General features: G+C 42.2%; 1 protein-coding gene across 4 annotated transcripts in view; it reads left to right on the plus strand.

Moving 5' to 3' along the window:
* The first annotated feature begins 268 nt into the window (after nucleotides 1-268).
* The window catches only part of Grhl2 (grainyhead like transcription factor 2), a 150,848-nt gene continuing 134,554 nt past the window's right edge, over nucleotides 269-16,562 (plus strand). For 2 of the 4 annotated variants that reach the window (XM_020187361.2, XM_074068943.1), the window contains exon 1: nucleotides 270-655. In XM_020187361.2, coding sequence (XP_020042950.1) covers nucleotides 636-655 — 20 coding nt within the window. In that variant the 5' untranslated portion in view covers nucleotides 270-635. Of the gene's footprint in view, nucleotides 713-11,251; nucleotides 11,453-16,562 lie in introns of those variants that run through there. The other 2 variants (XM_074068945.1, XM_074068946.1) reach the window with 2 other exon arrangements.

The raw sequence follows: 16,562 nt of genomic DNA on the forward strand, positions 1-16,562 counted from the left end.
GTGTTGCTTTTTTCCTCTATTCCTTCTCTCCCTCCCGTCCCCCTCCACCTCACCACCCTGGCCTCGGGGAAGAAGGAAAAGGTCTGCTCGGATCACTGTCCCACAGGCTGCCGCAGGGCTGCAAGCGTGCCACCTCTCCACTCGGGTAAACTTCGGAGTGAGTTACCTGCACTTGGAGAAGGGCCTTACCTGAGCGCGCCTCTGCCAATGGCAGCTCACCTGAGAGAGCTCCGCAGCCAATCACGGCACAGCTCGTCCCTCGGGCTTGTATCCTTTAGTGAAAGAATTCAGCTCCTTGCGAGAAAGTTACCTGTGGCCGCCCAAGTCCGCCACTGTCTGCTCTGTGTCTGCCCATTGCCACGATCCAGGAGGACTCCGCGCCGCCCGGCCGCCTCCGAGCTCGGGCCCCATGTGAGGGTCCCTCCCCCCCTTATCCCACCTTTCCGGCTAGGTGAGGGCGCGAGCGGGCGAGCGAGCGAGAGTGGTGAGGGGGGACGGAAAAGCAGAATTACCTGTAGCTCTTGTTCTGCCATCTCGGGCGCTCTCACACACCTTCACCTGCACAGACTTGAAAGTCCAGTTTCACCAGAGGCTGAGGCTCCAAGGAAAAGGGGAGCGAGTTCATTGGATCAAACATGTCACAAGAGTCGGACAAGTAAGTGGATCACACGCGCCGGCTGCTGCTGCTACCACTTTGGGCTGATGGCAACTGGTTTGTTATGTTTTGTTTTTGTTTTTGCTTTTGCTTTTTTTTTTTTTTTAAGTTGCTATTGTTGGTATTTTTTTCTTTTTCTTTTTGGTGGATCCAGATCTTTCCGGCTTATGTTTCCACCCTGATTAAGGGGACAAACCCTACAAGAACGTGAATGTTTAATATCCCCTTTGGGCCTTGATAGTAAAAGTAGGTTTTGCTCTTTTCCTTCCTCCCTTACGAATGATCTCAGCTCCCTCTCCCTGGACCGGACGAATATTTGGGGACTGACAAAGGTTTGGGTAGATGGGGGGTGGGAGGCATGTTGTTCCCCCTCCCCTGGAGGAGCTCCACCACCTCAAACTCTCAGGGCCATTTGGAAGTTCAACTGCCTTCCTTGGATTTGTCCAAAGGGCCTGTTGGAAAAGCGAGTCCCGGCCGCTTTTGTGTGAGCGCAACAAAGAGCTTTTATACTGAAGCCGAAACGGCCATCTTCCCGCACTGGGGCCGGAGGGTGTGCGTGTGTGAGGCCCGCGTGTGCGCCCCCGACGGCGACAAGCGAGGCCAGGCGCCTGGCCTGCCGGGGTCGCGGGGTCCTCCGACGTGTCCCCGCTCCCGCCTCCCTTCTCCGCGGGTCCCCGCATTGTTTGGCCACTGTGCGCAGGTGCCGAGGGCCACCGCCTGTCGGAAATGGGGGAACTGATTGGAGGCCGCGAATTAGTGCCTCGGCGGGGCGCAAAGCGACACCTCCAAAGGAGCCATGCGCCCGCGCCCGACGTCGCTCGCACGCCCCTCGGGGTCGGGGTCGGCCCGGCCCAGGCGAGGTGGAGGCCGCCACCTCGGGCGTGCCGGGAGGGACCGTGAGGGGCGCTCCGGGCCTTCCTCGGGGGCTCCCCATGGAAAGGCGGGGACCCCGGGTTGGTGGCCACTCTAGAGTCGCGTCCTTCCCTCCCCTGGACGGGAACTGTAGCGTCGCCAGCGAGCGGCGGCTTGCGCGGCCTGCGCCGCGGTCGCCGGGCCTGGTCCGGTGGCGTCCAGGCGGCCTCGCTGCGGTCCTGGCCGCCGCCCTCGCCGCGGCTTTGTGCTGGCCGGGAGAGGTGGGGCCGAGGGCGGGAGCGGGAGGGAGCCGGAGGTGGGTCTCGGGCCCTTCTCGGGATTCGGTGGCGACTCTCCCTTCCCCCTCCGCTGGGGCGCGTGCCCGGCTGGGAACTGGTTGCGTCCTATTGGAAGTGCGCAGAGGCCGCCTTTTTGCTTTCCCCGGTAACTTTACCTGGCAGTGTGGCCATCCCAAGGACACCTTCCTGAGGGTGTCTCCGCCTGGGCAAGGCCTGGGCAAGGCCTGGGCGCCGGGAGGGGACCAGTCCCAGGTTGAGGGACCATGAGGGAGGAAGGCGGAGCGGCAAGGCAGTGCAGACCGGATCAGGGGTGGAGGGGAAGGTCCATCTGGTAGGGTAGAAGATCTTAAGGACACACGCTGTCATTCTTTAAATGCTACCGGATATTAATGCCACCAATGAATTAACGGAGTACTCCCCATTACGGAGGGGGAAAAGAAGTGTTACAAACACGGCCAGGGGTTAGAGGTGGGCGTCGCGATGGGAGTGCATGATTGTAGGAGAACCATCACTCGCACCCGAGTCTCTCTAGTCACTACCCAACTTTGAAAACTGAAGTAGCCAAAATTTAAGTGGTAGGATTTGGTTTTCTTTTTTGGTTTTGATTTTAGTGTCAAGAGTGATTGCAAATCTAGTTTAATTAGTCACACAATTAACATTTACTTTGTGGTACAACATGACTCAAACGAATTCAGAATGAAAATGGATAGGTACTTATTTTAACTAAGTTACACTTAGCACTAAAAGGATAATTTATTTACTATTGAAAATAAACACTGAGCACTAGCAATCTGGTTTGACTACTATGCTTTGCCTAGTTTTTATGGGTAATGACTATCTGGGATTACGTGTACTGTCCTAACATTTAATGAAAGTAGCTTTTATCTAGTCATGGTTGCCAAGACTTCATTTTGTATCCAGAGGGGGAAAAAAAAATAGTAACAATACTGCAAAGAGACCCATAATCGGACCTCGGTTTGTTTTCTCTGCTTGGACAGTTGAGAAATGTCTGAAGAAATACTTGACTTTTGGATCATTTTGGTGAATTCTAGTCTAGTTTTCTTCATGTTATATTCTAATGGAGGCTCGGCAGGGATGGCTCGAGGTTTTATGGGCCTGCAGCTTATGCAATTGTGTGGATTTGGGGGGTGGGGACTCCTAGTGAAAGAGCGCCTGAGCACCGTGCTAAGGCTTTCTGGCCTGAGCAAGTGAGGGGATCTGAAGCCTGAGCTTCAGTTGGCTTCTTGGTAAGTTGGACCGAGGAGTTCTACCTGGCTTTTCTGGAACTCATCTAAAAAAGTACACATTTATGGATTAAATTCCTCCATTCCAGTAAGACATGGGTTTTTCTAGTTAGCAAGTCTGGACTATTTTATGGCGGATGTTTCAGGTGGAAGCACTCTGCTTTTTATGTTCTGTGACTCATTAAAGCAAGACTTTTAGGACATTTTGTCTTTACACATATTTCAAAATGCTCTACTCATCTTTAATTTTATGAAGATTTATGATCTTTGTCAATAAGCAAAGCAATGCTAGATTAAGAAACTCTTATTTTACTGCCAAAATTATAAAATATATTTAGAGGCTACATGCACACATACGTGTACGTAATATTGATTTGATACAGATATTTTCATCTGGTAAGTATACGCTCTGATTATATACTATTTGGGACATACTCGGGCATTAGGGTGGAAAAAATATATAAGATGGGCCATATCTTTAGGGGGGGGTTACACTGTACTAAAGGTAAGCCATAAGTAGACATCATTTTAATTAAGACAGTATCTGGTAAGTGCCTACAAGTTACAAAAATATAATAGTTGCAAAACAGTTTTTAAAAATACGATACAGCTCAATAAACATCTGCTTCTCCCTATCCACCTCACTTTTTGCCTAGGACAAGTATAGTCATTTTGTGTGTTTTATCTTAAGGAGTTCTGCCCTTATTCAGAAAACACCCGAAGTTGTAGGTATCTCATGTGAATAACCTTTTCAGGTGGTGGGATGACTAAATACATACATTTATTTCAATTTTCTGTTGTTTAGATTTATATATATACATTTGTTTCCATATAAAATGACTTTTAAGATCACAAATGCCGATAATCCATCACATCGCCTCCAAACTAGTACAAGTATTCATTCATTTCCCTCAGATGTGTCTCAAATGCCAATATTCTGGCATTGATGTCAGCATTGAGAATCACTGGTGAATAGAACACAGTCCTAACCCCGGGGTGCTGTCACGCTAGTGTATATGAAGCACAACAGACAGTACGCCAACTGAGGCATAAATATATAATAATAGATGCTATGCAGGAAGGGAAAGCAGGCAAGAGGGAATGAGAGTGAGGAGGAGCTATTTTTATGTATAGTGGCCAGGGATAGCCTCTCTGATGGCCTGTGAATTAGGATCTGAAGAAAGTCAGGGATCAAGATGGGTAAGAGTGTTAGAGGCAGATGGAAGATCAAGTGCAAAGGCCCTGGGGTGAGCATGCTTAGCATGTAATAGCACCAGAAAGGAAGCCATCATGGGTGAATGGGGAGATAATGGCACGGTCAAATAAGTCAACATAATCTGTTCCCTATTAGTCTAGTTGTTTGCCTACTTAAAAACAGACAAAGTTATGCTCAAAAAAGGTTCTGGCAGTCAAGAAGCAGTAAGACCCAGTGAGTAAGTAAAGAGCCAGCTAATACCATAAGCCCTGACTTCTTCTCTAAGCATTGCTGTTTTAATATTTAGGGCCCAGTGTTCTGTTCCCTACAGTGGCTTAAATCTTGCATGATTCTTATACTGGAATACTCTTGGGAGTTAGAACCAAAGAAGAAGAACAACATACAGTTGGTATTTGCTCCAATATTCTCACTTTTCCAAAACTCTTAATTTAACCTACCACCCTTCTGCAACTAGCTCAGATCCGTTAATGTTAGCCTTGTATAAAATGAAGCTTACCTTTCTTTCCTTCATCTTGCCCTCCTTTAGTTTCTACAAACTGCCTCTATCAGAAAACCTGGACTTGTCCAATGTGCCTGGCAGAGAGACACTGCAAATGGTATTCTTTGGCTAGTGTCTCATCTTCAGTGAAGTAAACTGATATGTGGGCAGTTATCCTACCTAAAAGATAAGAAAATGCTAGACAATGACATCAAATTTTGGTCTAAAAACATTGAAGATAATTACATGTGTGCTTAATAACAGGAATCTACATGGGAACACTTTCAGTCATTGCTTCCCAAATCTGTCACCTGAAACAATTGATACACTGGCAAAGATTCCCTCAGTGTTGAATCAAACAGTTCAGCAGAAGGTCCAGGGAATCTGCATTTAAGCCATGTTCCAGGTACACTTTATGATTGGGTTAATTACAGAAATACTGCTTTAACATTCTTTACATAATAAATGTAATTTCTGTGCAACATTTCAGGTGCATAACCAGTGTGAAAGTGAATGAAATCTGTAGGATTTTTCTTTACCTTGTGCTAATGCTGGTTGAGAAACTTTAGAAATAATTTTTTTTTTTTTTTTTTGCAGCAATGGGGTTTGAACTCAGGGCCTACACCTTGAGCCAGTCCTTTTTTGTGATGGGTTTTTTGAGATAGAGTCTCAAGAACTATTTACCCTGGCTGGCTTCGAACCTTATTCCTTGTCATCTCTGTCTCCTGAGTAGCTAGGATTACAGGGGTGAGCCACAGTGCCACTGGCACGGCAATAATTTTAAATTGGATTCAAGAATTTCTTGGCCTCCTCCCAATGTTGTTTGCTCTTATTGTTTTGCTAAATTGTCCCTTATGGAAGAAAGGGGCCCTTTTGACAGATCACATGTTTACAGAGCTGTTAAAGACCCAAATTGAAGTGATGTCATCCATGCTTGGGTTTCTGGCTGAATCCCAGGTACCTGGGAACTGGGTTGGAGTTAGAAGCCAATCTGTCCCTCTCCAATCTTACACTGTAACCTGAGAGTAGCACCTGTTTTTCCAGGGACTGTCATTTCATTGAATTTAGAGTCTTTCCTAACCTATAGTCAAAGGGAAAGAGCTCCACTGCGACTTTGGTTCCTGGTGAAATGATTTGAAACATTTAAATAAGAATAACACCCAATAACTCAATAAAATGTGCATATTTGAAATCTATAGGTAGCTTAAATAAGATGTTTTTTGATGCTGAGTTGTTAAATTTACTTTTTAAAAATTCTTAGATAATTCAGGCAACTGCTTCAGTTCCTCTGTGATTTCGGTCTGACTAGGCATACATTTCTGTTTAAAAAAAACGAATGATTTGTTTAATCAGTATTTTTCCCACTTTCTTCCCTAGTCTGAACCAACATGTATTTCCTCCCTTCCTCCGTCCTTTCTTCCCTTGTCTTGTGATGTGTCTTCCTGAGGTCCCTTTGCTGATTTTTTCTTCCTGTATTACTTGGTGAGGATTGACACATGCACAATTCTATGCGTAGAGATAAATGTGAATCTGAGTTTAGGTGGTGCTTTGATTTGTGAAGTTTGCTGCATTCTTTTAGTATTTCACAGCCTCAGCAGCCCATCCTTGTCACCTAGGCCCAGGGGTCACACGATGGCAGCAGAAAATGTCACGCTATCTAATTTAAGTCAGCTAAGTTTAACCTTGGAAAATTGTGAAGTGTTTTTAGTATAAGAAAATGCTTCCCCTACCTTAACTGGGGTCTTCGTTCATGATCTTCACGTTAGGGATGCTGGCACTCACCGCCTTCCCAGGCAGAATCCAAGGACCACCAGCAGCCTAGGAGCCACGGCAAACCTTGGCAAACCTGTCCAGGAAAAATTCCTTAGCGAGCAGAGACAGGCGGAATAGGAATTTTTGCTCTGGCCCACAGGGACTAGCGGATTGTTAGTTCCACAACTCAAAGCTGGGAGTCCCAGGCCATCTTCATTGACCTTCAAAGTTAGGCCTCCAAAATTCTAATGAGCGGTACGTCTTCCAGCCTGCATCCTTCCATCTTTTAGATAAGTCCAGGAGTCCAGGCTCCTTGGATTAGCTTTATTTACTTTTCTATTATCATTTTATGTATTTTAAGTTTCTTTTTCTTTTTGCGGTGCTAGGGAAACATAAAGCTTTATTTGCACACGCTAGGCAGAAATGCCTCTCAGTCCTGCTGTGTTTCTTGATAGTAAGTGATAAACAGCCTGGAATGGGTTAGGTAAGATTGAAGCAAGGATCTTTACCCTCCCCTCTTCCAACCATCTTGGGAAGAGAACTAGAAATATTTTACTTTGCTGTGTTTTGTAATAGTAATATTATTTATAAAAACAGCACATTCTGAATTGCCTCATACAATACCAAGCAAATCCACATCTTTAGAATCTTATGGAAAGTACTAGAAAAGCTGGTACATTTCAGGGGATTTCAACATATATTATTATGAAAATAAGGCAGGCTTGTGGAGATTGCCAGTGCATTTGAATAGGCATTCAACAGAGAGCAGTCATTGCCTGTGGTGGATGAAATGCCTTATTTTACTTTGTAATGAACGTGGCAATGAACTTTGTGGGGCGCACATTTGAAGCGATCTGATTTCACTTGCACTCCCAAGGAAATGCTTCCTTTGCAAGTGTGAATGCAGATGCCCTCTTGAGCAGAAAAGGAAAGTTTCACTTGCTTGCTGCTTCTATTTTGGTCCTTGCTTTTCACCTGAACTCTGAACGTTCAACTATAACTAACCCCTGAGGGGCCAGAGTCACGTCTCTTTTAAAGGCTCATAAATTTGGATTGAGGTGTTTTTGTATTATTGGTTTTTTGCTGTGCTGGAAATGGAACCTAGGGCTTCCCACATATGCTATGAAAGTGCCCTACCACTGAGCTACACCCCCAGCCTTGGATCACAGTTTTTGAAGAGGGGGTAAAGTTGAAGTATAAGGAAGAGGAAGGGAGAAAGGGAGTAAGAAAAAAGACTAGCTCAAGCAGGAAGAGGCTGCTTTAGCTACTGTGGAGGGGCATATATTTGCTCAGCAGGCCTGTAGAGCCCAGTGGCCCCTCAGGTCTGCAGAGCTAGGGGTCAGGATGACATGACATGTAGCTATTTGGCTTCCTGGGGAATTGGGATTGATTTTAACTTGAAGATTTTAATGTTGGGGTACAAGTTAAGGATTTAGAGCTAACAGCTTCAAAAGCAAAAAAAGCAAAATGTCTTACGTTCCTTCTTCTGGGCTGCTTGTGGGTATGATTGTAAGTAGAAATAATGAATCTGAAGTTTTGGGTAACATGCTTCCTTTGTTCGAGAGAGAGTGGGAGCAGGGAAGGCATTGCCTGTTTACTTCTTAAAACGTGGATGTGACTATGTGCTTACGATTTTGACTGTGTTAGTTATCATGAGTTAAAGTGAGCTTTTCTTCCTACACCGCTCCATAGCATTGTTTCAGTTCTCAGTTCAGTGAGCTCCCTAAAATAAACTTTTTTCTCTGCTTCTTGAATCTAATTTTTCAAAGAAGGGAGGAACGAAGTTGCTTTGGAACAAAGTCACTTTTGCACCTTTTGCCAATGAGATAATTAACATTAAATAAATAATTCTCCTTTCATTGTTTTTCATCACAAAATGGAGTTGAACTAAATGATCTCTGAGGATAAACGCTTTCTCCAACATTCTGAGTCTCCTCCCTCCAGAGGGGTCTGAAGGAAGCTGGCAAGCGGGAGAGTATCAGGCATCATGGGCCTAGCTTCTGTGCAAGAACCCTCCTCCACTTTCCAGTATCAAAAGTGGTCTGACTCTGCAGGAAGGAGGATTTCAGAATGGCAGGAAGGTAGTGAAATCAGTGGTTTAGCTGGAGGAGTCCCACACAGCTCTCTGGGCTGGTAGATAAATGGTACAAGGAAATCAGGGCTGAGAGGGTCTTAGAGAACTTCCCAGAAAGCGCCCAGGAAGTGACTTACTCTAGGCTGGCTAACAGAACAAGAGTGAGACAATATCAGAATGAGTGGAAACAATGAATAAAATTTAATAAGCCAAAAGGTAGAAGAGATGTCCTCCATCGTCTCCTTCCTCCTTTCTCCTCCTCCTCTTTTCCTCCTCTCTTCTTCACTTCCTACCTCTCCTTTCTCCTCCTCCTCCTTAACCTTTCCCTCCTCCTTTTCCTCCTCGTTCTCCTGCCCCTTCTTCCTTCTCTAACTGCTCCTGCAGTTTTTCTTCCTCTGTCTCTCCTTTTCTCTACTTCTTGCTTTAATAAAACAATTCAGGGACACCCATTGTCAGAAAATACCGCCAAGCTCATAGTTCAGTAGGTGTTCAAAAAAGGTAATAAATAGTCCAAGAGTAAGATTAGCAACTGCAATTTCCCAGAATGCTAAATTTTTTCACTTAAGGCCATACAACCACCATTCATTTAATTTAGTTCAGGAATAAAATCTCTTCTGGTATCCTGTTATGCTGTAGAATTTGTCTCTGAAGCTGTTTTCTCTGGATAGTCGCCCCTGGAAGTTTCTTGTGTTGGAGGAATTTTGATTAGTTCACAAGACATTAATGCTCCCTCTGCAAAGCAGAAAAAACGTTTTTTTTTCTTGACTGCTTTGGAGTCTTGGTGTATGTTTTTAAAATGTGTATATGTCTCCTGTATTTTGAATATATTTTAAATAAAGGACAAATGTCGCAATAGAAATATGGTCAAAGAGCACAAGTGGATAATTCACACAAGCTATACAAGTGGTTAATGAACATAGGAGGTAACATTTGGATTGCTAATAATCCAAGAAATGTGGGGTAATGATGTAAATAGGAATGATCCAAACTGCTCTGTCAAAGTGACCAAGACTAACAGAGCTGGGTTTGGGTAAAATACCAATACTGAAGAATTATAAATTACATTCAAGCTTTCTGAAAGGTAGTTTGACAAAACTAGTTGAATAAAATTGCCACCGAGTTCTAGTGTTTTAGGGATTTATCCTAAGGAAATAATTAAGGATAAATGAAGCTTTAGCTGTTTTTTTGTTTGTTTGTTTGCTTTTTAAAATTTTTTTGTGACAAGAGTCTTCCTTCGTAGCCCAGGCTGGCCTTGAACTTTGAGCTTCTTATGTCACTCTCTTGGAATTATAGGCATGTACCACCATGCCCAGCTACAGTATTCGTTTTGAAAATGAAAAATCAGAAAACCCCCAGATGCTTGGCTACAGGGGGTTGGTTTAGCAAATCGCAGTTCAGTGAGATGATAAGACACCATGTGCATAAGCGTTATGAACCACATATGGAAAAAAGATTTCACAACAGGAGAAAATGCGTATGACATGTCATCGTAGAAAGTTTATTGGCGTAGAAAATGAAGAATATATAAACAGGGAGTTACATGTGGTTTGCACTCTGTGTGGAGAAAATGGAGGTACTTCTGTGTCTTCCTTGTACTTCTCTGTGTTTTCCTAGTTTACTGAAGTGAGCTTGCTCTGCTTTTGTAATTAAGGAGAAACTTTTAAAGTTATTTATACAAATAGTCATTCTGTTATGGAGACAATTAAAAATAGCACACACATGCCCTATATAAAATGAAAAAAGCCTGCCTGCTTGCTTGTTCCAGATGGAGTTGACCTGATCCAGCAGAAGTCCTGCCTCTCCCTTTTCTGATCCACCGTGCCAGGCTGTCTTCCCATCCAGGACACACTGAACTCCTCTAGCGTGGACTAGAACCTCCTCACGAGCCTGGAAATGCTTGGGCTTGTGTCTCAACACCCCTGTCTTGGATTTGTGTATGAATCCAACGATTAAATTCCATTATTTTTCAAACTAGTACAAATAGGAGGAGTCTCCAACCGTTGTATAATTAGTTCAAGGCTGCAATGACTGAGAATAAGAGAAAGCCAGTGAAGTTCACTCAGTGGGCTGAGTGCCCCTATGTTACTTCCCTTGAAGGAAGTTCTCTGCAGGCAAGGTAGCTTTCTATACTGTCTCAGACGATACCTGAATGTTCTTGAGAGAGACGTCGTACTGGCTCCACTTATATTTAAGTTTTTGAGGAATGGGAAAAGCCTGGAACATTATTTTCTTTAAAAATGAAAAGCAGTAGGCAAGTTTGAGTTTTGGGGTTTTTTTGTTTGTTTTTGGCAGTACTGGGGGTTGAATTCAGGGCCCTTCCACCTCTGGAGCCACAACTCCAGCCCTTTTTGTCTGGGCTATTTTTGACATAGGTTCTCACTTTATGCCAGCCTGGACTATAATCCTTCTATTTGCGCTTTTCCATGTAGCTGGGATGACAGACGCACACCACCACACCTGGCCAACTGTTTAGATGGGGTCTAGCGAACTTATTGCCTAGGCTGGCCTTGAGCCATGATCCTTCCTATCTCCATTTTCTGAGTAGCTACGATTACAGGTGTGAGCCGCCATACCTGACCGGTGATTTTTTTTTTTTAAATAGCTGTTTTTTCCATAATGCAGACTTACTTTACTTGGGAGGGATGAGTTGATGATTCATCCAACAGTTTCTATAAGCCAGTACATAGGTCATGCCAGACGAATCTGCTAGCTGAGCTGCATGAGGTGATTGCGTTGTTGGATTCGCCGCCAGGGCCTTTAAGGAAACTTTGTCACAAACATGAACTTATTTGCTTATCAGCCTTTCCAAGGAGCATCCACAGCAGAGAACAAAAAGTACATGATGTGAACTTGCTGGAGAAACTGGCCTTGCAGAGTCACAGGTACTGCCAAAATTATGCCAGGAACGGGGAAAAAGGCTTAACAAAAGGGGAAGTGAACTTTTGTAAATGTGAACAAAACAAAAGCAATCTTTGGCTGTAGAAATTAACAGAGTTTGTGAACCAGGAACTAGTGTGTTTAAAAGTGAGGCATGCAATTGACCCCCTCCCCCACCTGCCTTCTCCCCTTCTTTGCACAGATTCATCAGCTCCCAAATACCAGGATTTATGCTTTTGAAAAATCCTTGTCTTTGCATGTTAAGAGTAGAAGAACATATCCTTATGAGTTGAGGAAAAGGCTATGTCTTTTTTATAATGCGTTGGTCATAAATTGTAGTTAAGCACCCTGTGAAGACTGCTTTGTACTATGTCTTGTTATCGTGTTCACCTGCAAAATTTGGGACCCAATTCAGTTATCATTTCTAGTTTCCCGAAGTTAGAATGAACTGGGACAGCGGTTGTACCGTTCGCGCCCTGTCTTCACTTAAGGCTTGTTTGCCTTCCTGATGCGTCCTCAGCAATGACACTGTGTGGTTAAGTACCAGGACACATTTAGTTCCATGTTCCAGGTGTTCTCATTGCAGTTTACCCACCAGTAGCCAGGGAACAAAACCCAGAATGCTGCTCAGACCGCCCATGGCTATCCAAACTTTATTTGGTAGTGGTGTCATACCAAATATTCTGGGGGAATAGCAGAAGTTGAAAATATTTTAGGGCTGGGAGCCTAGCTCAAGTGGTGGAGTACTTGCCTATTCTGAGACTTTTATTATATGGCATATGAGATGGATTATTTTATAGGTCACTATTTTGAAGTGTTTCTGAACGACCTACCCATGGTTTACAATGTTTATTGCCCAGGCTTACTTTAATTGTAATTGTTTTATGATACAGTTTTGCATTTGCATATTTTCTTTCTTTCTTTCCTTTCCTTCCCTCCTTCCTTCCTTCCTTTCTTCCTTTCTTCCTTCCTTCTTCCCTCCCTCCCTCCCTCCCTTCCTCCCTTTTGGTACTTGGACTTGAACTCAGGGTCTACACCTTGACACACTCCACCAGCCCTTTTCTGTGTTGAGTTTTTGGAGATAGGGTCTCATAGACTATTTGCCCAGAGTGGCTTTGAACCGCAATCCTCCTGGTCTCTGTCTCCTGAGTAGCTAGGATTACAAGTATGAGCCATTGGCGCCGGCTGCATATTTTCTTTTTAAAGAAGCATTTCTTGGGAAGTCTTATTTTCTGACTGCCAAAATATGGGCTTGTGAGGGAAAACCGGAGACTAGAGAAAAGTATAGTAAAGAAAAGTCACTCAATTCTCATAATTCTAGTGTGCTCTTAATACTTCATGTATTTTTTTACCATTTCTAATATATACACCTTATTATATTCATGTAGTTATAAAAGTATGTAAATGATACTTTTACATCACTCACGCTATTCTGAATTTTCTACTTAATGCTATATAACTGGCATTTTACCAATCTTAAGTATTCTTCTATATGGCATTTAAAGATGAATTCTACTAGCTCCTATTTTTAATATTTAGGCTTTTTTGAGTTTCTATTACAAGCATCCTGTTTATAAATAAATCTTATTATTTGGTTATTATTTTACAATAGATTTCTGAAAGTATAAGGACAAAAGACATAAACATATATTTACTTAAAGTAATTACTTTATATAATGGTAAACTCTAGAAGTGTTCCCAAAAGGGCAATGATGATCACTGGAGCTTTTGTCATCATTACTATTCTCTAATAGTAATGACAGTTTAACTGGCAATATTATATTTCTTTTTGTCCCCCTAAGATTTAATTTTATAGTTTAACCGATAAAGCCATAAAAGTTATGTAGTAGTGGTGTGCAGTGTATTGTTTGATTCATATATACGTTATGTAACATTTAAATCAGGTTAAGTATATTTATCTTCTCAAACATTTATCAGTTTTTTGTGGTGAACACTTTCAAAACCCTTCTGGCTTTTTCTTCTAGCATTTTTTTCTTCTCGGAGTGTGCTGCCCATAATCATTATCTATGGTCACCATACTGTGCAGTGCCACTGAGCTTAGCGCCCATCAGGTGGACTCCTCCCCGCTCATCCCCATTGTCCACTGACTCTGTAACCACCATCCTACTCTCAACTATGGATCAACTTTTTTAGATTGCACGTGAGTGAGATCCTGCTGTACCTGTCTTTCTGGGTCTGCTTACTCTGTTTAACACAATGATCTCCAGTTCCATCCATGTTGTTCCAAGTGACAGGATTTCTTTTTTTTTTTTTCTAGTGGAACAATACTCCATTGTGTATATATACACCACATTTTCCTTTATCTATTCATCAGTTGTTCATATTTCTTGGCTATGGTGAATACTGTGTGTTTGGGTCCTTGGTACATAATTTGAAAATGACTTCTAGAAAGATGGCAACAACTTAAGTTTTCTCAACAGTGTTTGAGGTTGTATTTCTCGCATGGTCTTAACAATTTTGGGTTTTTTTTTTTGTCTATTTGAATGGTAAAAAATTCTTGTATTTTTTTTAATGTACAGTTTAATGATTAATGAGATTAAACATTTCCTTTGATTTGTAGAAGAGATTTGTTTCCTTTGTAGTACAGATCATGCTCTTACCTGGGTACTACCCAGGGTTGTGTTGTGCTCTGGAGGTAGGCAGTTGACTGCGGGGGACTTTGGGACTGAGAACTGGCTGTGCCTCCCTCTGGTGTCTGCCCAGAGCAAGGAGCACCTTCCAGCTTCTGCACCCATGCATCGTATGTGTTAGTGATGGGCTTTTCTTGTCACTCACTCCTTACAACTTGCTCTTTATATACGCCTAAAAATTCCTAACCCTTTTGTTTAAATTCTGGCTATCATTTCCTCAAAGTTGAAGTCCTGTTTTAAAAAAATCTTCCGAGATTTATGTTTTTTGATATCAAATATATTGCGTTGTGTATGAGTACTTTCATTGCTTTCAAATGTTGAAAGTTTAAGATCAACATTTATGGATTTAACTCACTAAAATTTTTTCCTTAGGCTGGGGACAAGGCTCAGGCTGGGGACAAGGCAGGTGGAGGTGGCAGAACATCTTCCTAGCAAGCACTGAGCCATAAGTTCAAACTCCAGTACCATTAAAATTTTTTTTCTTTATTTCAGTCTTTTTAAGTTTATTTAAAAGGCCTGTTAAATTCATACTTGCTTGTAAAATATCTGAAAACAGTTTTCTAGCACTCAGAGATCTTAAATCTGTCAGCATTTTGAAATTAATATTTTTCCTACCTTTTCTAGGCATGGACATATAAATATACTACTTACACAGAGATGAGATAGTTAGTTCTGGACTATTATTTATTTATTTGTTTATTTATTTTGAGGTAGGGTCTCACTAACCTGCATAGCCTGGCCTTAAATTTTTTTTTTTTAAAGGTTTGAGATGATTTTATTCCTTAGCAAGGGAATTTTTACCCCAAATGAATGTTTAAAATAATACTTTTGCTTGTCACTTGAATGTTTTCTTCCTTACACAAATGCATCATAGTAAGTAAGACTTGGGGTAAGATGTACTCTCAGAAAATTTTAGAGAAAAGTTACATAAAAGATAAAAATCTGAAACTTGATTTTCTCAAAACTCTGTGTTCTGATAACACTTAAAAGGCTTTATATGTACCTGGGGCATATGCACCTGAAAATAAGTGTCGCAGCTCCAACCCCCAAAGAGCTGAGACAACTTTTCAGTAAACTTAGCTGGCTTCCTTCCTTATAAGAGTCCTGTCTTCATATTTTCCCATATCTTTCTTCTTGGTTTTTCAAAAGTATTTCTAATTATATACTTAATCCTCTCTCAAAAACAGAAATGTATCCATGTTTAAAAACCATTCCAGAATCCCTGGGCCCTGCTATTGACAGAAAAAGACAAGCTCACCTATCCTGGACGAATGACTTCTTCAACTCCTGCCACCTCCCTAATAGACATGTGACCTCATTACATGCAGCAAAGTACACAGCAATCCAGGGATACTTACCAGAAAGGACAGTTTGTCACTAGCTGTAAAATTTTTTGCCCAATATACACAACAGATTTTATTTTCAGTAAGAGTATAGTCTCTGTAATTTTGAGACACATTTCATAAGAATTTATTGGGACTGTCTAGCCCAGATTAAACTATTGACCTGTAACAACTGTTTACTAGAAATCTTGTTCAGTAACAAGATTTCCAAGTTCCCTGAAGAGTACAGTTATGCAAAGTGACCATGAGGCTACTTTCTCTTTTGACTGGTCAAAACCATGGCTAGAGTCACCCCCAACGTAGCTCCTAGAAGATACTGGCCTTGAATTCTCGGTCCTCCTGCCGCAGTCTATGGAGTAACTGTGTTTCCGAGCATTTGCCACCATGCCAAGCTAGTAGTTTAGTTTTGAAATTGATATTTCTTACATATTGCTTTCCATGGCAATAAATATTTTAATGGCCACATAGTTTTACATTGAATGGGAATGTCCAAATTAATCATTTCTCCATTGTTGCACATTTAGATTTTGCTTTCAGTGTTTCACTATTAAAGTCAATACTTTCAATACTTCTGGATTATTCTTACGGATCAGTCTTTGCACACTTCTTAACTACGTCCAAATGAATAGAAATTCCTGATCAAAAGTCATGTCTTTTTGCAGGCATTTGGCTCATATTTCCAGTTTGCCCTCCAGATATTTCTTCCTAATTAATACTGTCACCAACAGTGTGTCACAGAGAGCAGGATTCCATGTTCCTTCTCCAACAATGTATGCTACCTGCCATTTACTCTTTGCCAGCTTGATAGGTTGAAATGGCAACTTGTTTTGAACTGCATGTCTTTAATTTACTCAAAGTGTCTTTCTCTCTCTCGTCCTTCTTCCTTCCTGTAACTAGGGCCTTACGCTAAAGAGCCACTCTCACTGAGCTGTATTCCCAGGCCAGTCCCACCCCCTTTGTATTTTTTCAGTCTTAATCAGGCTTTATGTTTGTTTGTTCATTTGGTACTTTGACATCTTAAAAGCCCTTGAGGTTTTGTAGGAAGTTCAGCCACAGAGAGTTTACAGTCTGTAAAAAGAGTTTTATTAGCAGAGTGTTAAGTCAGGATCTCTTTTCTCAGT

Source organism: Castor canadensis, chromosome 3 (assembly GCF_047511655.1).
Source record: "Castor canadensis chromosome 3, mCasCan1.hap1v2, whole genome shotgun sequence".
Lineage (NCBI taxonomy): Eukaryota > Metazoa > Chordata > Mammalia > Rodentia > Castoridae > Castor > Castor canadensis.